General features: G+C 43.0%; 1 protein-coding gene and 1 long non-coding RNA gene across 2 annotated transcripts in view; one reads left to right on the top strand and one right to left on the bottom strand.

Annotated features, from left to right (window-relative positions):
- The window catches only part of MAP1B (microtubule associated protein 1B), a 94,883-nt gene extending 83,858 nt beyond the window's left edge, over positions 1–11,025 (bottom strand). Inside the window, exons 1-2 of the mRNA XM_047731106.1 lie at positions 10,598–11,025; positions 1,869–1,970 (exon numbers count right to left, since the gene is read on the bottom strand). Of these exons, the coding sequence (XP_047587062.1) occupies positions 1,869–1,970; positions 10,598–10,781 (286 nt within the window). The 5' untranslated portion in view covers positions 10,782–11,025. The remainder of the gene's footprint in view (positions 1–1,868; positions 1,971–10,597) is intronic.
- The window catches only part of LOC125100721 (uncharacterized), a 126,042-nt gene continuing 113,152 nt past the window's right edge, over positions 9,329–22,218 (top strand). Inside the window, exon 1 of the long non-coding RNA XR_007127631.1 lies at positions 9,329–9,427. This is a non-coding gene — a long non-coding RNA (uncharacterized LOC125100721). The remainder of the gene's footprint in view (positions 9,428–22,218) is intronic.

Genomic DNA, 22,218 nt, shown 5'->3' with positions numbered 1-22,218 from the left:
CACACCCACCCTTCTCAGAGTCAGCAAGAATGGGAGGACAGATGTCATGTCCAGAGGCCACCTCTAGACATAGCCTCTAGCACAACACTGCTATCCAGCTAGGAAGGTAACAAGAAAGAGTAGGAAAAGGAGGGCAAACAAGGGACCCTGGGCCAAAGTGATGGTTTGGAGGACCTGCCTTTCCTAGTCCACAAGAGTAATCTTAGGGCCTTTGGGTCCAAACATGGTAAATTCTCCATCAGTTATTGCAGCCTTTCACTTTGCCATATACAGCTGTCATTCCACCGAGTCAATCCAAGGATGAATGAACAGAATGGGAACCACATGATTTGTTCACCAAAAAAAAAAAAAAAAGGTAGCTTTACAAACATTCTTAGTAAGAAAGCAAGAACAATCCACAGAGAAAGGATGAAAACTTGCCTTTTACATTTTGAAACATGTTGGGAAAGGGTACCTCTTTTGTTTCTATTTTTGTGAGATGTTTTTAAAAGTTATGGAGATGTGCAAGACATAAAAACACAACACGATAGCACCCGAAGCAACCGTATACTGTACCTTTACTTCAGCCAGTCATGTGCTGTCTGATAGTCTCTGGATCATTCTCTCTTTCTCTTTTTTTTCCCCTCAAAGCAAAGTTACTTAAAAGCTGATTTTTCACGTGGCATTGCAGCGAGTTAACTTTGAACGAACCAGCTCCCTGCTACATTTTTCTGAGCACATTTACTCAGTTCCATGCTTGAAAGCAACATTCACTTGGACAACGGAAATGTATGGGATTGCATCCTAATATCAAACTCAAAGAGAAGATCTGCGACGGTCTCATGGGCAGATTGCTGCAGCCAAGTGTGATTCACAAAGCCATGACATTGGAGAAGTGGTTTCAAATCCCGGTATGTATAAGGCTAATGGAATATGATGTAATCAATCTGAAACAGGCGGAACCCCATCCTGGTTTTATACCAATGCCAATAAAATTAGAATCATACAACAGAATCATGTAGACAAAATGATTTTTCTCTACTCTACATGAAAATTTAAGTGGTATCCAAGAAATAAAATGCAATACAGTTGTCTGTGATAGATCAAAGGGAGAGATTTTGAGAAACACAGGTTGGGAGACTTTCTGCGCCAGAACCTCTGATCATAATCTTCAAAGGTGACCAAGATGGAGAACTACAGGTCACTGCTCACAAGAGGGAGATAAGGTGGGCCAGTCTCACCACAGCCCCAGGCCTAGAGGCAGAGGTCGGCGTACATCCCTACTGAGATGGCAGGCTACTGGTAGCATTTCCACATATAACCAGTGTTTGAGTCCTTACCTTGACTCTGCAGTATTCTTTTCCATCTCTGAAAAAAAGGCTATTTTAATAGCAGCTTGGAATTTCTGACTCTTTTACCCACGCCAAGAAAAGTGGGTGACAATGCAATGATGAAATGATGAGCTGTATTTCATTTTGAAATGGAGAGGTTTCCTTTTTCTAAGGAGGGAAGGAGGCTGTAGCATTCTGGGGGTGAAAGGCCATCCAATTTATATTCATAGCTTTATTTGAATAAAATTAATGTGTAAATAGTCTGCAATCCCTTGAAGTCAAACAGTACAGTGAGATATGAAAAAAAAAATGTACCCCAGAACTTTAAAACTTTTCACTAAGAAACCATAAAATAAATACCCCCACACAGTGATAACTTGGAATCGACTTTCTGAAAATGTTGCTTCTGGCTAACCTAGTTGATAATAACAAATACAGAGAAACATTTAGCAATAAGAGGAAAGTCTTTTTGATACCCCAGGCAAAGCTTTCCAGTCACAGGCCTGTTCCCCGGTCCTTTCAAAGTCTAGGGTGACTAACACCGAACCAGAGCCTCACCTGGGACTTCAGGAGAGAATCTTGCAGAGTGTCGAGACACAAAAAGTTTCAGTTCTTGGTCCAGGTTGCATTCAATCAGGTTTGTGTCCCATGATCGGATTCCTAAGGAGGGAGAGGAAGAGAATTGACAGAGTTCCAGTTAGTCATTTCAGAGTGGCTTGGAAAACATCACTGTGACATTTCTCAGGCTTTACGGGAGGATGTGGAAACTTCTTTTCTGAAGAGCCTGGTGGCTAGCAGTAGATGCCCACAAAATGGGAGGGCTGGGGAGGTCTCCCTACCAGGCCACAAGAGAGGGATAACTAGCAGTACGGACTGAACTTCTGCCCCTCATAAAATGTAAATGCAGCTTTTCTGGGAGAGTAAAGAAAACAGTTATTAGGAAAATGACAGCCTTTACTCCAGGAAGGCAATAGAAAGGACAGGAGGGTGGTTAAGTTCCATAGGAGTGAGGAGGCCTCCAGATCATCTCTAGCCTTCCCAGGGTCCACTCGTAGGTGGCAAGGAAATGGAGAGTAAGCGTGGGAAGCTGGCATTCAAATCCAGCCCTTTGTTTTCAAAATGGCAGTGTTTGCGGTGTGTGTATGCATTCTGTGCACATGTATGGTTTCTTTTCTAGACCCGTCCCATTTTTGACCTGGGTTTTTCAAATCCTAGATATTAATCCAAAATGTGTATGATCTTTGATGAGAAGACTGTATCTAGGGGCACCTGGGTGGCCCAGTGGGTTAAGCCTCTGCCTTCAGCTCAGGTCATGATCTCAGGGTCCTGGGATCAAGCCCTGCATTGGGCTCTCTGCTCAGCAGGGAGCCTGCTTCCCCCTCTCTCTCTGCCTGCCTCTCTGCCTACTTGTAATCTATGTCTGTCAAATAAATAAATAAAATCTTTAAAAACAAAAAAGAAGAAGACTGCATCTCAACCTGGAAGACTTGCCCTCTCTGTCCTCCCCTGCATTTATTTTACCTGACTAGCTTGGCAAGGAATTCTTTCATTCATAATTGTTAGTTGTACTCAATTTTCTTCTCCAGAGGCAAAAAAATGTGGCAACATTTTATACTTTAAAGAAATTCTCCAGAGCTGGGGCTGTGAACGGTCTCTTCCCACACCAATTCTGGCTTCCTTCCATTCACTAGGCTGGAAGCTGGGGTCGAAGGAACTCAGATATCCTACCTCCCTTACCTCCTCCTCCCCCTGTCCTTCTTAAGGAGATGGCCAGAGGGAACCCAGAGGGCATGGAAGAAGGGAGAACTGGGGAGCAAGCCAGGGACAACTGGGAAACCACAAAACTCTGGAACATGTTTGGTTTGGTTTTTTGGTTTTTTTTTTTTTTTAAAGATTTTATTTGTTTATTTGACAGAGAGATCACAAGTAGACAGAGAGGCAGGCAGAGAGAGAGAGAGAGAGAGAGAAGCAGGCTCCCTGCTGAGCAGAGAGCCCGATGCGGGACTCTATCCCAGGACCCTGAGATCATGACCTGAGCTGAAGGCAGCGGCTTAACCCACTGAGCCACCCAGGCGCCCTGGTTTTTTTTTTTTTTTAATGTATCTTTATACTTTCCCAAATAGGTAGCTCATGCTAGAGCCATTACATTTTATCCATGATTGTACCCTTACAGGGACCATCGTCAATTGCCAAGAACACATTTCTGCAACAACGGTCATTTATTGCATACCTGCTAAGAGCAGGGGCTTGACCCTCTCGGTAAAATACAGCAGACAAACTACCTCTAAATAAACACCGGGTCATTTAATCATTTTTTGCTGGTCATTAGTCATTCAAACAGACTTGGGAGGATAAATGGCAGTGCATTATTTAAACACACCCATAAATCCTTAATATCTGTCTGTATTTGCCCACATTTATATCTTGTTTAGTCTTCTTACCTTGTGAAGAAACAAGGTAAGGGGGTGTGTGTGTGTGTGTATGCATATGTGTGTCTTGTATAGAAACAAGGTGTGTGTGTGTGTGTATGCATATTGTATCTTGTATAGAAATAAGGGGTGTGTGTGTGTGTGTATGCCTATTGTGTCTTGTATAGAAACAAAGAGTGTGTGTGTGTGTGTGTGTGTATGCATGTTGTGTCTTGTATAGAAATAAGGGGTGTGTGTGTGTGTGTGTGTGTGTGTGTGTATGCATATGTGGGTCTTGTATATGTATAAATGTACTACACAAAGATTGTGGAAACTCAGTTGACTGCACATCTAGACTATCTTTGGATTCTACACCAAACACCTTTCGACTATGAGGAATATTTTCAAATAGAGGCAGAAATTGATCACACCACCCATGGGAAGACTTCAGGTGTGGAAGTTAACATTCCTAAAGAGAGGCTAAATTATACAGGGGAATTTTATGGGTCTCCCTGGAAACATCAAGAGCCTCAGCTTGCATTCGCGCTAATGGATTATTTAAATTTTAACAAGAAAGGCACAGTGAGATTTTGCAGATCTTTTTAGTGCAGAAATGATAAATGGGTTCTTTTTGTTCCACAGGAAGCTTGACAGGTTGAGAGGTCTGAATTCATTAGAATATTTTACTTCAACATATACGCTATATACTGGGCTAGTGTGAAAAACCGTCAGGCTCCTGTCTGAGCTGCTTAATTGGTAATTGTTAACTGGGTTCTCTGGGTGCCAGGTCTGAGCTCCACTATTGTCTCCTGGCTCGTCAAGTTGGGTCACTAAGTCAATAATGAGACATATGTATTTAAATTAAATTCATACGATTTTTCTGCCTTTGTTCTATGTTATGTCCAAATTGCTCCATCATTTGAATGACTTCATTTAGGGTTATAGGTGGACTTGCTCTTACATTGTTGTTTGCCATTTTCCCCTTTCAATTAACTTTCTCATTTCAATTAACTTGTCATGACACATGCAATTAAAGGTTTGCTTTATATTTCATAACCTCCGGGTTGGAGGCTTTGTAATTTAGCAGGAGGAAAAGCACAAAACAGAAAAATCCATCTAGAGATTAATTTTTCAATTACACTAGTAAAAGGACAATAAAAATAATATTTCACAGATTTTCTACTGCCAATGAAACAAAAATTTAGGGTTCTCTTTTCAAGGGACTAATTTCCAGCCAAATTATGTCTTAACAATGCATAATACACACTACCACTTATAAAATAAAGGTTACAAAGGACTTACTGGTTATTTTAGTTGGAAAGGAAAATTTTGGAATGAGGCCACTTTCTATACCAATTTTAGAAATAATATACTTTGTGCCTTCTACTGGATGATACTAGTAAAGAGAAATACTATTTCTCACTGAAGGCTCCTATTGCATTTAGTAGATTTATGTATCTTCCCTCTGTGCCTAACAGGAAGCCAACAGTGGGGCCTCTAAATCTTATAGTACAGAAAAATATCTTCTTTGGCTCTGGCCACATTCTCTTTCCTGAGCCTTTGCTTCTCCAGCACTACATGAAGACTGTGCCCCTTAGTGGCTTACCTACATTGGGGCAGAACAAAACAACTCCATCAATGGAAGGTCAACCTCATTGATTAAATTTCTAGGCCCAGACGACATCTGTCACCCCTGGGAAGTTGACCTACGTCTAGGCATCCTTGAGAACTCTCCCACATAATCTGGGGCTGGTGCTCCGCTGTAAAACCACCACTGTCTGAAGCCCAGTCCTTCAGCCAAGGTAACTGAAGATAACAAAGATCTTTTTTATCTCAGTACTCCGAATCCAAGAGAAAGCAAGGCACAAGGCTAAAGTGCACACGAAGTTCACAGAGGGAAAAGGGAAAAATGAAAAGGTTGTGTTTGCCAGGGGGGAATGGGGTGTGCCCATTACAGGACAAGTCAGGGTAAACAATAAGGAGCCACTTTCCCTTACTTTATACAGGTTATATCTCACCAAACCTATCAATCACGCAAGCATTTTGCAGGATTATTTAATAAAACCAACTATTTTTTAAAAGTACCTCCCATTTAAAGGCTAAAACCTAGGATGCCTGTGTGGCTCAGTTGGTTAGATGACTGCCTTCGGCTCAGATCATGATCCAGGAGTCCGGGGATTGAGTCCCGCATCGGGCTCCCAGCTCCACGGGGAGTCTGCTTCTCTCTCTGACCTTCTCCTCGCTCATGCTCTCTCTCACTGTCTCTCTCTCAAATAAATAAATAAAATCTTAAAAAATAAAGGTTAAAACCTATATTCATTCCTAAAAGAGACAATAAACTGGAAAAACCAACAAAATGATCATTCGTTACATGTCAAAATGGCACTTGGGTTCCACCTGACAGTTAACTGGGCCTTTGAAAATTGACTCCTTTTTCCCCTATGAACTTTTTAATTGATCCTTCTGATCCATAGGCTTTTTTATATGTTTTGCTAGTACCTAAATGGTTAACCTATAAACTGTAAGTTTGATCTGTAAAACTATGCTAAAAAAAAGTGATCGGGAGGCAGATTAGAATCATCAACTAAAGAAACAGAATTTAAAAAAGAGCTAAATTCAAGGTCTATTTCTCAAAGAAGTTTTCCTATCTTTTCTCTTGACCAAACTTTCAATTGGCTTTTTCCTTTTTCCTAAGCCAAGAACTTGATGTTCCTAACATATAAGTTATGGGCAATGCAGGCAATGCCTTACATAGAGTCCATCCTTTCAAACCATGGATGATAAATAATTTAGGTCTTTTGATAGCTTCCCACGTTGGAAACAAACAAAAGAAGTGATTTATAATTTTATTGGTCTAAAAGTTAGAAGTTATTTAAATAGTAAGCCTTTAGAGGAGATTAAGGATGAATCATCGATTTAATGACCTTACATTTGGGGACTGGCGTGGATTTCAGCATGGATCACAGAACCCTTACCAGATAATACCAATTAAGCAGTACAAGCAGAAATCCATCTGCCTTTTGACTTTGAAAAATATAAAGATGAACATAATATGTATAACACTCTCCAACATTTCTTCGAACCTCTGCCTTGTACTGGTTTGTTCCTGTTAAAATAAAATGAGAACTAAACCCAAAACTTTCCCTGGGTTCTTGATTCTCTTGGCCATCCTGAAACTGAAGACAATCAATAAAGTAACATCAGAAGGTTACAATGTAATCAGCTAAACTTATACTTCAAAATCTGGGGCAGTACATGTTAAACATCTTTTTATAAACAAATCTTGCTGATTCCCAGTGTGACCCAGAGAAAAAGTTACACTCTTTAGCTGCAATTGAAAGCATCAAACTGACACTTGGTATTCTTTTTATGTCTTAAATCCTATAAAGTAATAAAGCAATGAAAACTTTCATAAGGCTCTAGAATTCAGTCTGCAAGCCAAGGATATGTGCAGTCGATGTCCTAAAATATACAGGAGGAGTGGAGGCTCTCCTGAAAATGGGAATGATTCTTAAGTTTAAGGTGGGAACTAATTAGGAAGAGGGCAAAAGAGGTACCAAGGAGTGGCATTTGGTGGGAACGACATTGGTTTGGCATAAAGTGCTACATAACTAACAAAATAAGACTACACCAGTCCAAGGGAAGACTACTGCTTTCAAACTTGAGAAGATATGAAGGGACATTACAGTCCACATTTTGAATACAGTGAGAAAATAAGGAACCATCTCTCTTCCGTGGTTTCAAGAAGCTTCACTGAGCATCCACACTGGGATGTTTCTGGCCTGTCGATATATTGCATTACCACCGTCTTCCTACAGGTTTCTTTCTAAGCTTCCCAAAGAACCCTCAGTAATCATGGCAAAATTCCAAGTCACCAGGGTCTCCAAATCCACAGAACATCCGTTAACATGGGAAGGGAAATAGGAAGCAAGGCTAACAAATGATGCACCGAATTCCCAGCCTGTATCACTCAATGGGAGCAGAACGCCCCTGGAGCATCTCCATCTCGCTGCACAGGACGCAGCCCACAGGCACCAGCAACAATAGCAGGGGAAGCAGAGTGACCTCTGGAGGAGACCCAGCCAGGACCTGTAGGCACCGGGAAACAGAACCACCCTGCCCTGTTGCTAAGTCATCTCAGCCTGTCTGAAGAGCTAGGGGAGCAATTTTGCTTAGTTCTGGAAGGCCCTGCCTGGTAGCTTGAGCTGCATCTGAGACCCCAGGACCCAGGAGAGCAATCTCCAGGGAAAAAGCAGCATCTGTTCCTGGGCGTGAGGAAATGGCTCTGCTCACTCACTTGATTGATTGTTAATGGGATCAATACAGCAATTTTGGTGTTTGGTGCAAAAACCTGACCAAATCAGGGAATTAAAAATCACGAAGGCATGGTGATTGAAAAGGGAACAGGAGGGGGCTTCAGGGATTCTAGCCCTCCCTGTTCCTCCGTCTGGGTAACACAGGTGTGTTCGTTTTGTGGAAATGCACTGAACTCCTCATCTGTGAGTGGTGCCTTTTCCTCTCTCTATATTACTTCAATAAATTTTTTTAAAAATTTTAACGTCAAAAAGACCAATCTGAACTTTATTCCCGCATGCTAATCGTATGAAAAGGTGTAAAGGCAGGGCACATCATAGCGCTACCTGGATGCGTCTATTTTTTTCCTCCGACGGAATTGGTACCCCAGGAATGGGGTACTGAAAGGATGGTCGGGACAGTAACAAAGCAGGAAGGTAATTATGGCAGGAAGGTGAGCGCTGAGCCAGCTCACTGCACCAGCGCTGCCCACAAGTGGAGGTCTATACAAAGCCGAGCTCTGAAAACCGCCGTTTGATCTTCCTCTGATGTTTGCCTGCCCTGCTCTGACATCATGACGGAGCCAGAAAACCGGTGCCGGTGCAGTGCCGGCACATCTGTCACTTCGGAGTGACGTGACCTTGAGCGGGTCCCCTTATCCTTCCTGCCTCTCTGGGTCCCCATCTCTAAAATGGGGCTGGTGGTCCCTCTCCAGGACCCACATCGGGTGGTTCGGAAAATCTCATAGAGAGCAAAGCACCTCCTAGTGCATTATTATTCCTGGCAACGGTGCTGACAATAATTGTTTTTAATCCAAAATCATTGATTCAGATAGCAGCCACGCCCAAAGTCAGTATGGGTGACATTTTCCAAGGGGAAAACGTGCAAACAGACTAAGGAGGGATCACATCAAAGGCCTATAGTTCGAAAAGGAAGCATTTTTGAGATGCTCAAGTAAGGCATTTCACTATTGAGATCTCTTATTCTTGAATTTGTTTTTCCAGTGAAAATACACGACTCCATTCTGCCTTTTTTTTTTTTTTTTTTTTTAAACCTGAAAGGGAAAATCAGTGCTTTAAAGTTAAACAAAAGAACCAGGTCTGCAACTCCAGTCCCCACCCTGCAGCCTTTTGTTCTGGGGACAAGTGTCCGTTTCCAAATGCGGAGTCAGAAAACAGGCCTTAATTTTTTTCATCGAAAATAAGGTTTTCCTTTCGTGTTTTATGGGGGTGGGGGGACGCCGGGAGCGGGGAACGAGGGCTGCGTGAACGCCCTTTGTCCGCCTCGGGCTGCCGTAGAGACCGCAGTGCGGACTGCACCACGCCCACCAGCCGGTGTCTCCAGGCAGAAACGCTTCAGCACCACCCCAAGAGAATAGAGCGCGGCCTGGGGCTGCGGAGGGACCAGGCGACTGAGGTCAGGGGCGAGGGGAGGTCTGGGACGCCAGGGGGGAAGGCGAAGGCAAAGACCAGAGCTGCCCCCTCAGGAGGCTTCGAATGCAACAAAGCCGGGCCCGAGGGAGAGGTGGGGGAAACGCAGCGCCATGCCCGAGGCCCCGGCGGAGCGCACGCCCGACCGACCGCGCCCGATGGGGGCGCCGCAGTGCGGGGGGCAGGTGCGGCGAGCGGATGGGAGCACTGCGGCAGCCCGGGTGGGGCTGGGGGGGCGGGTCGGTCCGCGCGCCAGAGGCTGCGCCCGTCGGGCCCTCACGGCCCCGCCCAGGGCTCCAGGCGAACCGCTATTCGGCCTCTGCAGAGCGCGCTCCTAGTGCGCGCACCGGGTGAGGCGCTGGCCCTACCCGCCGACCCCCCCCTTCCCCCTAAGCTATCACTATCGAGGCTGAGACTTTTGAAAGAAGAAGCCCCACCCCGCAACTTGGGGTCCCATTGTCCTTTCTGAAAGCTGCAAACAGGGTCCCAGGGGCGGTAGCGAGGCGGGCGCCGTCTGGGAAGCAAGCGCAGGCGGTTCTCCATCCCTGCGTCCCCGGTGGAGGTGGCGGGGGGGCGGAGCGGGTGTGGCCCCAGGACTAGCCTAGTCATTGCGAGGAAAGAACAAATCGGGAGGTTTTAAGCCAGAAAAGGCATTTCTCGGGGGGCTACGGTGGCTGGGGTGAGGATGATTCCCACGCGGGCCCTGGCACATGGTGCTTCAGCCTTGGGTCTGCCGGCGAGGGGGAGAGGGGAGTCCCAGCATTTTGCGGGGGACAGAAGAGGACTAAAAGCAATGTTTGCATCAAGGCCCCCCGCCCCTTCTGCTCCCTGAGGTTTGGGCTTTATTGTGGCCTCCGCTTCTCTGACACCTGCATTTCATTTAGCGGGAGAGGCGGTGGCCAGCTCGGATCTGCAGACCCAGCTGATGATAGATCCCTCAACGTTAGGAGACACTCTCCCGCTGGGTCTCAAATCTAATAATTAGCATTATTCTCCGAAATTAGCCCAAAAAAGACTCCAGACTGAGTGCAGGAGGTGGCGGGGGGAGGTGCGGGTGCGGGGCGCGCCTGAGAAGGAGGGTGGCCGTCGCGCCCTGGGTGGGGTCGCGTTTGCCGGTCTCCTCGAGCGCGTCCCCTGGGGACGCAAGGCCTCTTACCGAGTTCGATGTTGCCGATGGCGCGCCGTAGGTGCTCTTCGGTCACGATTTCGCCGACGACCACCAGCAGGTAGAACTTGCTGTCGAGGAAGCGATGCGACAGGCTAGGCGAGGTGGACGCCGCCGGGTTGGCGATGCTGCCGGACGGCTCCGGCTCGGCGGCTTCCACCACCACGGTCGCCATCCTGCCGGCCCGCTATGCCTGGGCGAAGTGTCCCACTCCCGCCGCTCCTCTCCTCTGCCGCAGGAGAAAGGATTATCTCCGAAGGTGCTGTCTCTGCTCCGCCCCTTGCGTCCCCCCTCCTCCTGGCGCTGTGCGCCGCCTCCCCCTCCGCCCTCTCCTAGAGCGCGCGGCGGAGAGGAGCGGGGAGTGAGAGAGGGCGGGGAGGCGGCGCCGCTTTTATATGGAGACTAGGCTGGGAGCCGGGAGGAGGAGGAAGAGGAGGAGGAAAGGACCACCCGGCACATCCTCACGCGGTGGCTGCCTCCGCTCTTCCAGCCGTTGGCCCAGAGCTGATGTCATCTGCAGCAAATCATCTCGCCCGCGGCCCGGAAGCTGGAGGGAAGAGGTGTGCGGACAATGGTCAGGGCAGGGCCGGGAGTCAAGGGCCTGGGGGACCCTAAGGGCCCCCCGCTGTAGCCGCGAAGGGGTTTAACACTACCCACCTACACCCCACACACACCCACTACCGGCTGCGTACACTCACCCGGTTTGTGCAGGAACACGGGATGGGTTTCCATTTTTGCAGTGGAGATATTTACCTTGTATGAGGTGCACAAGTCAGGCCTTTACCTCGTGTCCGTCTGTGATGAAACTAGATTCTCAGGTGCTGAGATAGATAGCACAGCGGGTGTAGAGCTGGAGGTACCCCGCCCAGGAAGATGGAACCTGTCTTTTCTTTGACCTTGTGGACTTAGGAAGGCATATTTTCCACCTTCACTTAATACATCAAAAATGCAAAACCTAATACTAATATTGTCCAGGCTTTGGATCCTAATCTGCAAGGCCCAATGGTTTAAAAAAGAGAAAAAGAAAGGAAGAAAGAAATAGAAAGTACTGGCTTTGCCGTTCTCATGGGAAATAAGAGGAATACAATTGCATTTTCTAGATACAGATTTCTTAATAATATGCTGAATAGATAGTATCAGGCATAACAAAGGATAAAGAGAAGATACTGTCTCTCTCCCAGCAGGATTACAATGACTATAATGTACTTTTCAGTTCCCTAGGGGACACAGAAGCAAAATTATTTCATGTGACAATGATATCTTTAAAAATATACGTAGCATTGGGAGTTTTTATTGCCTTTGTGCTTAGAACACATAAAAATGTTTAAAGGCAGCCCATCTACCACCATTTCTCACAGATTTTCTAAATATAACTTCTGTCCCAGGAAGGGGTTGTGATGGTGAGGAAGGAACAAACTGTGCAAACATGGTACTATCATAAAAGACTGCAGGATTAGAAGCTTTAAAAAGAGGACTGGATGGAAATTAGACTAGTCAATATAGTTCTAATACTAGAATGCATATTAGTAAAAAAAAAAAAAAAATCAGCGCCATAGGCTAAGATTTCCAAATTAGTCCATTGTCTTGCCTATTAACTACCATAATTTATGGGTGATACACACTTTGCTCTTAGCTCTTTCCTGAAATCCTGGCATGGGAGACACAGTGGGCAGCTAAAGGCAATGATTCCTTCCTACATGCCAGTCTGATCAGTGGGGAATAAGATACCATCTGGCCCACAGCAGTTGAGGTCTGCAGCAAGCTCACTAGTGAGCCACAATGACCAGTGAATAGTGACAATTCCCAAGTGAGATGGTAACAGATCACTTCTTGGTCAAGTAAAGGCCTTCAATTTCTGTTAGAGAGGCAAGGCCAGCAGCAATGCTTGTAACTGGGGGAGGAGATTTGATAAGGAGCATTGTTTTCCAGAGGTCAGCCCTTGAACCCTAATGTCATGTACTGATTGTCCGTCCTCCCTTTTCTCTGAACCACCATTACTTTTATTTACATAATAATTTTCTCTAGCTCTGTTTCTTTTACTCAGATTTATTTTTAGTGAAATTCTTTACTGCTATACAAATGGAAACACTAATATCACTTAAAAATAGAAGGTATCCCTAAGAGAAACCTAATGAAAAAAGATAATGCAATTAAACTCCTGCTCTATGCTGTTACTTGCTCAAGACTCTGACCCTCAGGGGTAGGCTCTCTAGATGAAAACAGAGATTAGCAAGTGTTCGGTGTTAAGACACACCACCTCCTAACCAAGTTGTTCTCCATGTCAGAACAGAAAGTTGGATGAAAATAACACAGGAGCTTTCTTACCATGTGAGTCGGTACAAGTAAATGCCATGACCACGAGCCCCCTAAGTCGGCACCCAGACTTTGAAAAACAAGAGACATAATGACGGAAAACAGACCAGAGGTGCTGACTGCTACTGTACGGCTTTGTAACTTTGGACAAGGGACTTACTCTTCTGGATCTTCGGTCTCTTCATTAGTATACTGGAGAGAATAATATCTTTATAAATGTGTGAGTAACTTTAAACGATAGAGAACATAAGTACCTAATACACTGATTGGAATAAGCACTCATGGTGTGGTTGATGAACACACCTGTTTTATCCCAGTTTGTTGGACAATGGAGTAAAAGCATTCTTACAAAATGTGCAGGTGACATCAAGTTGGGCATGACTACCAAGATCTGTGAAACAATAAAATATTAAGCAACACTACAGACTAGAAAAGTAGTCCCCACCCATCCCCATTTAAAAAAAAAAAAAAAGAATGTGCTAAGGAGGTAGAAGGGAAAACCAACAGAAGATCATCTTTGGTGAGCTCTGCCACCTGACGTCACCTGGATGTCCCAAAGAGACCTAAGACTCAACGTGCTCCAAACCAAAATCCTATGATGCAAGCGGGAAACCTCAGAGGCCCCTTAAACTCTTCCCTGACATCTAGCCCCATGGACGACTGAGCATGAATTCTGGTCAGTTTTATCTAAGTATCTCTTCAGTCCACCCACTTCTCTCTACCATCAGCACTGTAACCCAACCTACTATCATCATGAGACATAGGAGTGTGCAGGTTAGAAATTGGTTTCTGAAGTCATTCCTACATAATACTCTCAGAATAACAATAAAAATGTTAAAAGCACTTTTGGATTTTTTTTTCAGTTTTCTTTGTTATTAGATAGATCCCAAAGGGCTGCAGTTTTATATTACTTCAGTTAATTCATTTTTATGATTATGCCACTAATTCTTACATAATTTGATTCATCTGTTGCATTTTGGTTTTGGTTTTTATGAATTGATTTTTATACTTAATTTTGCTTTATAACTATGCAAAATATTTGGTCCCAAAATCAAATCTACAAAACAATTTGTATTCAGAGAACTTTAGCCTCCCTTTCTCCTCCCCCTTCCCTCTCTAACTCTTTTGCCCAGGTTTAGCCTTCTATTTTAAAAATGCAATATATAATATATATGTATGTATATATATATATATATATAGAGAGAGAGAGAGAGATAGGGGATATATATATTGATATGGATAGGGTATATACAGGATATATAGGATATATATATATCATATATATATGATATATATATCATATATAATATATATATACCTCTTTTAAATAAACAGCATTTTTTTCGTAAATTTACTTTTGACTTTTATTTTCTTTTATCTTGTTAATTTTTTTAACTTTATTTTATTTTTTCAGTGTTCCAAGTTTCATTGTCTATGCATCACACCCAGTGCTCCATGCAATACGTGCCCTCCTCATTACCCACCACCAGGCTCACCTAACCCCCCACCCCCCTCCCCTCCAAAACCCTCAGTTTGTTTCTCAGAGTCCAGTCTCTCATGGTTTGTCTCCCCCTTCGATTTCCCCCAACTCACTTCTCCTCTCCATCTCCCCATGTCCTCCATGTTATTCTTTGTGCTTCACAAGTAATGAAACCATATGATAACTGACTCTCTCTGCTTGACTTGTTTCACTCAGCATAATCTCCTCCAGTCCTGTTCATGTTGATACAAAAGTTGGGTATTCATCCTTTCTGATGGAGGCATAATATTCCATTGTGTATATGGACCATATCTTCTTTATCCATTCATCCGTTGAAGGGCATTTTGGCTCTTTCCACAGTTTGGCAACTGTGGCCATTGCTGCTATGAACATTGGGGTACAGATGGCCCTTCTTTTCACTACATCTTATCTTTGGAGTAAATACCCAGTAGTGCAATTGCAGGGTCATAGGGTAGCTCTATTTTTAATTTCTTAAGGAATCTCCACACTGTTTTCCAAAGTGGCTGCACAAACTTGCATTCCCAGCAACAGTGTAAGAGGGTTCACCTTTCTCCACAACTTCTCCAACACTTGTTGTTTACTGTGTTGTTAATTGTGGCCATTCTAACTGGTGTAAGTCGGTATCTCAATGTGGTTTTGATTTGAATCTCCCCAATGGATAATGATGATGAACACTTTTTTCATGTGTCTGTTAGCCATTTATATGTCTTCTTTGGAGAAGTGTCTTTTCCTGTCTTCTGCCCATTTTTTGACGTGATTATCTGTTTAGTGTGTGTTGAGTTTGAGAAGTTCTTTATAGATCTTGGATATCAGCCCTTTGTATTGTCATTTGCGAGTATCTTCTCCCATTCCGTGGGTTGCCTCTTCTTTAGTTGACTGTTTCCTTTGCTGTGCAGAAGCTTTTGATCTTGATGAAGTCCCAAAAGTTCATTTTCGCTTTTGTTTCCTTTGCCTTTGGAGACATGTCTTGAAGAGGTTGCTGTGGCCGATGTTGAAGAGGTTACTGCCTATGTTCTCCTCTAGGATTTTGATAGATTCTTGCCTCACATTGAGGTCTCTTATCCATTTTGAGTTTATCTTTGTGTACGGTGTAAGAGAATGATCAAACTTCATTCTTCTATACATAGCTGTCCAATTTTCCCAGCACCATTTATTGAAGAGACCTTTTTCTACTGGATACTTTTTCCTGCTTTGTCGAAGATTATTTGACCATAGAGTTGCATGTTCATATCTGGGCTCTCTACTCTGTTCCCCATTTATACGCACAGTTTTTCCATTCCATTTTGCTTTTTTCACTTAACAATGCAATGGAGGTAACTCCATAACAGCGTACATTAATATTTCTCATTCCCTTTACAGCTGCATGCTAACCCATTGTCTTTATTTACTATCATTTATTTAACCAGTCCATTATTGATTGTCATGATTGAGTCATTTCCAATTTAATTTACATTATAAACCATAGTTATATTGTTTTGTCCTGCCCAGCAGCAATAGTCACCTGACTGGCATCAGTAGGTCCAATGGGATCCTCATCCAGTCCATGCTTCACACTATTTGGAGGGTGACCTTTTCTGATCTGGTCATGTTACGCACGCAGACCTGAAACTCAAATGGCTCCATATTGTTTTTAGTATAAAGATCAAACTCCTTAGCATGGCCTACAAGGCCCCACAAAATCTGGCCCCCATTTATCTCCTCTGCTATATCTAGCCACCCCCTCATCCTTACTTTCCAGTTTCAGCCACACTGATGTCACATCGGAGCATGCTTCTTCCCAACGCCGGAGTACCTTCTCTTCCTCTTTCGCCTGCTGGAAGCACTTACTAGTTAATTTCACCTAGTTAATGTCTTCTTGCTCTGCAGATGGCATCTCAGCTATCACGTCCTTAGGGATGCTTTCTCTTGACCTCCCATTCTAGGTCAGTTAACCTTTTTACATGTACTTACATGCACTCAGCTTCATGCTCCACTTCTTATTTGCAGCATTTGTCATCAATGTAATTTCACACTTTTGTATGTAATTTAAAAAATTTGTCTGTTCTTCACCGCTGAGGAGTCCAGAGCCATGCTTTCCCCCCCCCACTTTCACACATAACCATCAACTCACCTGAGGATTCCCAGCGCCCAGCATAGAGCATGTGCTCAAAGTGTATCAACAACTACATGAATGTCTTCTATAAGTCCTGTTACTGTACTAGGTGCTCTAAGTATATTGCTTCAGTGAATTCTCACAAACCGCCTACGAAACTGTACTGTTATTCATCATTTAATTCACCTTAAGATCTCTTCTGCTTTTCTGATCTTGGTAGTCTGTATTTTCTGTCTTTTTTCCTCGTTCATTCTTGTTAGGGGTTTGTCGATTTTGATTATCTTTACTGCAGCTGAGGTCACTGATCACTTTCTACTGTATGTATGTGTATAGATTTTCACTGATTCTGTTCTTAGCTATACTATTTCACTCCTTCTGATATCTCTGGGTTTTATTTTACTTCCTATTTTTGCTTCTTGGGGAGCTCAGACAATGGATTTTCAGCTTTTCTTCTTTTCTCAAATATGTAATAAAGACGATACCTTTCTAAGTCCTGTCTTAGCTGTGCCCTACACATTTTGATATGTTGTATTTTCATTTTATTCCCTTCATATTTTCTAATTTCATCTTTCTTTTTTTGCCATGAGTTACTATTCTTGCCAGTTGACCGATGAAAAACTGACATGCAGAGAAGTTAGATGATTTTCTCCAAATGACAGAAAACTTATAAAAACTCAGGTACAGCAGACTTCAAAGTCCATGACATATTCTATATAATATTCTTTTTCCATGTTATAGGAATTAAAGCAAATTAAAGGAAGCCAAATGCAGGAAATTATTGGTTGGGAAGAGGAGTAAGAGAGGAGAACCAAAGTCAGAGTAAATTTCACATCAAAGGAGCCTCTAAGGTTGTGTTACTGTTTAAAATTAAAATTACTCTAGGATGTAATTTAAGGCAATGTGTCATTTAAGGGTTAAGAAATAGTCTTTATTTACTCAGTTTGGGTTAGTCCTTTCTTTCCAAGATTTAAGTTAGCTGTAGAAAAATTACCAGAGTCTGAGGAAAGAAAAAAGAACAAGGAAAGTTAAGGGAAAGATTTACAATATGTGGGGTATTTGAGAAGATTTTAAAAGTACAATCTATGTGCTAGGTTGTGGTAGGTGCAGCCATTCTCCCTGCACATTAAGTAAGTGGATCTCACTTTCAATAATGGCTATTTAGGTTAGTTGTAAGAGGAAAGTGTCTGAAAATTCCATGGTGTCCTTCATAGCCAGGAAAATGTCTCATATTTATTTCTATTTAATCATCCTCGCCTCAGAAAGTGCCTCTTCTTTTCTTTTGGTGAACAGTGGAAAAAATATCACACTGGGAGGCCAATTAACTGAGATCAAATCCCTTCTCCAAGTTGTGTGAACTGGGTCCTTCCCATCACTACCTTTCAGCAACAAAAAAGCAACAAAACCTTGCAAAGGTATAGAGCACAAAATCAAAGTCCCTCCTTCCCCACTACTAATTCTACTGCCCTCCCTAGATACAATGAGAGTTATTAAGCTAAACCATTTATATATATACTTTTTCATATTTATGTATGTGTAAGTATACAGTTACATATATTCTGTGTATATGTGCAGATATATGCCTATCCCCCTACATGCATACATATATATTTTCATACATATAGCTTTTCCCCCATAAACAGAATAATTTTTATTTTATTTTATTTTTTTTATTTTATGGGCTTAAAACAATGTTTATTATCTCAGTATCTCTACGTCAGGAGTCCAGGCACAGCCTAGATGAGCTCCCTGCTTCAGGGTCGCTCAGAGGGCTGCCAAGTGTTGGCTGCGGCTGTAAATGTGACCATCTGAAGGCCTGACCGGAGAAGGATCTGCTTCTGAGCTCGGGCATGTGGTTGTTGGCAGGATTCAGTTCCTCCCTGGCTGTGGGCTGCCCTCACTTTCTTACCACATGGCCTCATTATAGGGCCATAAGCAGAAGAGTATCTTATATACTGTACTTCAGTGGCATTTCCCTTTGGAACTCTTTTCATACAAATATGAAGAAATCTACTTCATTTTTTAAATTCCTACACCGTAATGACAGAAAGAATTTATCTTGGTTCGTACATGCTTTCCCCTATTGGTGGTCCTTAAGAGATCTTTGTTTTTTCCTATTATGAATAATGTTACAGTGACGATGCTTATAAGTGCTTCTATGTGCATATATGTCTCTCTAAGCACAGATGCCTAAAATTCCAATAGACAGGTTGAAGGTGATAGATATTTTTAACATTTAATAACTCCTGTCAAGGGGCGCCTGGGTGGCTCAGTGGGTTAAGCCACTGCCTTCGGCTCAGGTCATGATCTCAGGGTCCTGGGATCGAGTCCCACATCGGGCTTTCTGCTCAGCAGGAAGCCTGCTTCCCTCTCTCTCTCTCTCTCTCTGCCTGCCTCTCCATCTACTTGTGATCTCTCTCTCTGTCAAATAAATAAATAAATAATCTTAAAAAAAAATAACTCCTGTCAAATTACCCTACAAAGAGAATTTAACAGTTTATATCCCCACCACATCCTTGACTGTCTCCCCATTACAGTATAAATCTCTTTATTTTTTACTCAACGAAAGGAGAAAAGTATTTATATAAAACTGAACATTTTTTATGTGCTGTCTCTTTTTTTTTTTAACAAAATGCATTTGTCCTTAAAATATGCCCTTTTTTTTTTTTCTATTGGACTGTTGGTTTTGTCTTTGTTGATTTGTAGAAGCTATTTATATAACCTGGACGACTTTTTCATCAATATATGCTCAGCCTGTCAGATTTTTGTTAAGTCCATTTATGATGTCTTTGACCATATAAAATATAAAATGTCTTATAAAATTAAATCAGTCTTCTCCCTTTTTAAATTTGGGGGGCTTGTCTTCCTTAGGAAGGATCCCTCACCCAAAACCTTAAAACTATTCTTTTAGTAATCTTACACTTTTTTTCAATCAAGAGAGTATTTAATCCAGGAGATCAATAAGGGTTCATAAAGGAAGAAATATTTGAAATTGTCCTGGGAGAATAAATATTTTTCAATAGGCAGAGATGGGAAAAGGACAATCTACATGAAGAGAATAGCATGAGCAACAACATCCAGTAGAACTGTACTGAGGTTATCCTTGAAAACAACCAGTAGCTTACTCCTCCCTTCTTTCATACTAAAATGCAGCTCACTGAACACACTGTTCTGTGCCTTGTCTTTGTCACTTAACATCTTTGAAATATTTCCATAATTGTCATAAAGAGCATCCCCATTCATTTTGAGCAAGGCGCAGAATCCCATTGTGTGTGAATATCATAATTTATGACTCTGCTGTTTTTTAATCATTCATCTATTGATGATTACTTCCAATTTTTTGATACTAGAAACAGTGCTGCAGTAAATAAGGTTCTATAGATGTCATTTTCTATAAATGCCTAGCAAAATTGCCGAGTCATAAGATATGCATGTCCATAATTGTGATAGATGTTATAAATGTGCCTGCTGTTGGTGTGGTACCAGTAGGTACTTCTACCAGTAACATGAATGGGCTGCTGATTCCTCATAATATGTGTTTTCCAACTTTTTTTAATTTTGCCAGTTTTTAAGCTAAGTACATCTCTCCATGTGTAATTTCAGTTGCATTTCTGTTATTATAGGAACCATCTTTTCTTATGTGTAAGGGCCATTTACATTTTCTTTTCCATGATCTGTCTGTTTATGTCCTTTGCCCCTTTTTCTACTGGGATGGTTAGTGTTTTCTTATTGATTTATATGTATCCTTCATACGTTAGAGAACTTAGTCTTGTTGTGTAATATGACTTACAAATCCTTTTTCTCAGTTTGGCAGTTGTTCATTAACTTTATAGGTTTTGCTGTGGGGAATATATTTTTTATATAGTTAAATTTAACTGCTGTTTCATCTGCAGCTTATGAGTCCTATTTGTATTTAGAAAAGACTTTGCCATTCTGGGATTATATAAGAAAAATTCTCCCAGGGTTTCCTGTAGTATTTGTAAGACTTCATCTTTAATATTTTGGATTTATCCAGATGAAGATGGTGAAATGTAAACCACTTATTTTTTACCCCCAGCTTCATAGCACTTAGCTGATAGAATATTTTGCAGAATTTTTTAATGACTTGGTAACTTACCTTTCTCTCCAGTTGATTGTGAAATGTGTCAGAGCAGAAGCTTTGATTTCATGTTTTTTTCCCTAGCCCCCCCCCCCCCCCCCGCCGCCCTTTAATCCACTTCAGCCCAACTCCAAACTTCACCTAGTGCCTGGCAATTAAACGGCTCAGACTTCTGCATTTCTTGGGTGCTGGGGAGGTAAGAGTCCTCTTGGGTAAAGGTGAGGCCTTCCCAGGGAGTGGCTGAAAATGAGACTGGGACATTCTCAGCCAGTGCCTTTTCACCAAGCTCAAGTTCTTACCCTGTGCAAGTGCCAAGTGAGTCATTCCAACACATGTAGAGAATGGCATCCTGAGGGGAAGAGAACTATACTGGAAATAGCCGAGCTCGCTCAGAGATGGAGTTTCTCAGCCAGCACTGCTGACAAGCAGCCCTGGTCACTGCAAATAAGCAATAAGAAAGCAATAAGAAGCCTGGCTTGTGCAAGGTGGAAATCTGTAAATGCAGTCTCCCTCCCCCAGGCCCCCGCAGTCCCCAGAAACAATGTATTCTAAGCGGATGGACGGTGACTGTGGAATCCAACCAGTTCACAGGTGGAGAGGCCATCACTTGCTAGCAATGATGCCCTAGGGTAAGTGGTAAGGGATTCTGTCTTGGTACTCTGGGGGAAACATCTGGAGGGCACCAGACCCAGGGAGAAGTGGCTCACATGTCATCTGGGGAGAACTAGCAGCTACAGCTGAGTTCCTGCAATCTGCCACGCTGTTCTGAGTCCCAGGAGGGCAAAGAATCGGCTCCTGGCCCAGGCTGGTCTGGAAAATCATATACACACAGGCCAATATGGTGTAAGGCAGCAGAAAGGAATGCCCCGAGAAGGTCCAGGTTGTTCAAAGGGGTGTAGAGGAAGAAGCAGGTGCATCCAGCTGGAATGACCAAGGGAAATACAGAAGGAAGAAGTGATACAGAAGCCTCCAGCAGCCTGCGAGTGGGCTTGGCACTGGGAGATGGGAGGGCCTGAAAGTCATATTATGAGGCCATTAGGAAGAAAGTGGGTGGGGTAGTGTGGCAGGCAGAATAATAACCCCCAGAGTTTTTCATGCCATCATCCCCGGAATTTGTGAGTATGTTACTTTATCTGGCAAAAGAGACTTTGAAGATAGGACTGATAAGGATTTTGAAATGGGGAGATTATCCTGGATTATCTGGGTGGGCCCAAAGTAAGCCCAAACGTCCTTATAAGAGGGATACAGGAGTGTCTGAGTTAGAGAAGGACCTGTGAGGATATCAGAGAGATGTGATGAGGTGACAGACAGAGATGGAGATTGGAAGGTACACCACTGGCTTTGAACATGAGGGAGGGTCCGTGACCCAAGGAATGTGGGCAGTCTCTAGAAGCCAGAAAAGGCAAGGATTCTCACCTAGAGCTTCCAGAAGGAATGAAACTCTGCTGACACTTTGATGTTAGGACTTGCAACTGTAAAACAGTAATTCTGTTCTGTCTTAAAGCACGAAAGTTGTAGCCATTTGTTGCAACAGCAGTAGGAAACGAACAGGGTTTGTTAAGTGCCTTGGGAGGTAGAATTCCTTGTGTAATTCCTTCTGCAAAAGTCCC

This window comes from Lutra lutra, chromosome 5 (assembly GCF_902655055.1).
Source record: "Lutra lutra chromosome 5, mLutLut1.2, whole genome shotgun sequence".
Taxonomy (NCBI): domain Eukaryota; kingdom Metazoa; phylum Chordata; class Mammalia; order Carnivora; family Mustelidae; genus Lutra; species Lutra lutra.
The sequence above is the reverse complement of the archived record's forward strand: the minus strand, read 5'-3'. Positions and strand labels throughout refer to the sequence as shown.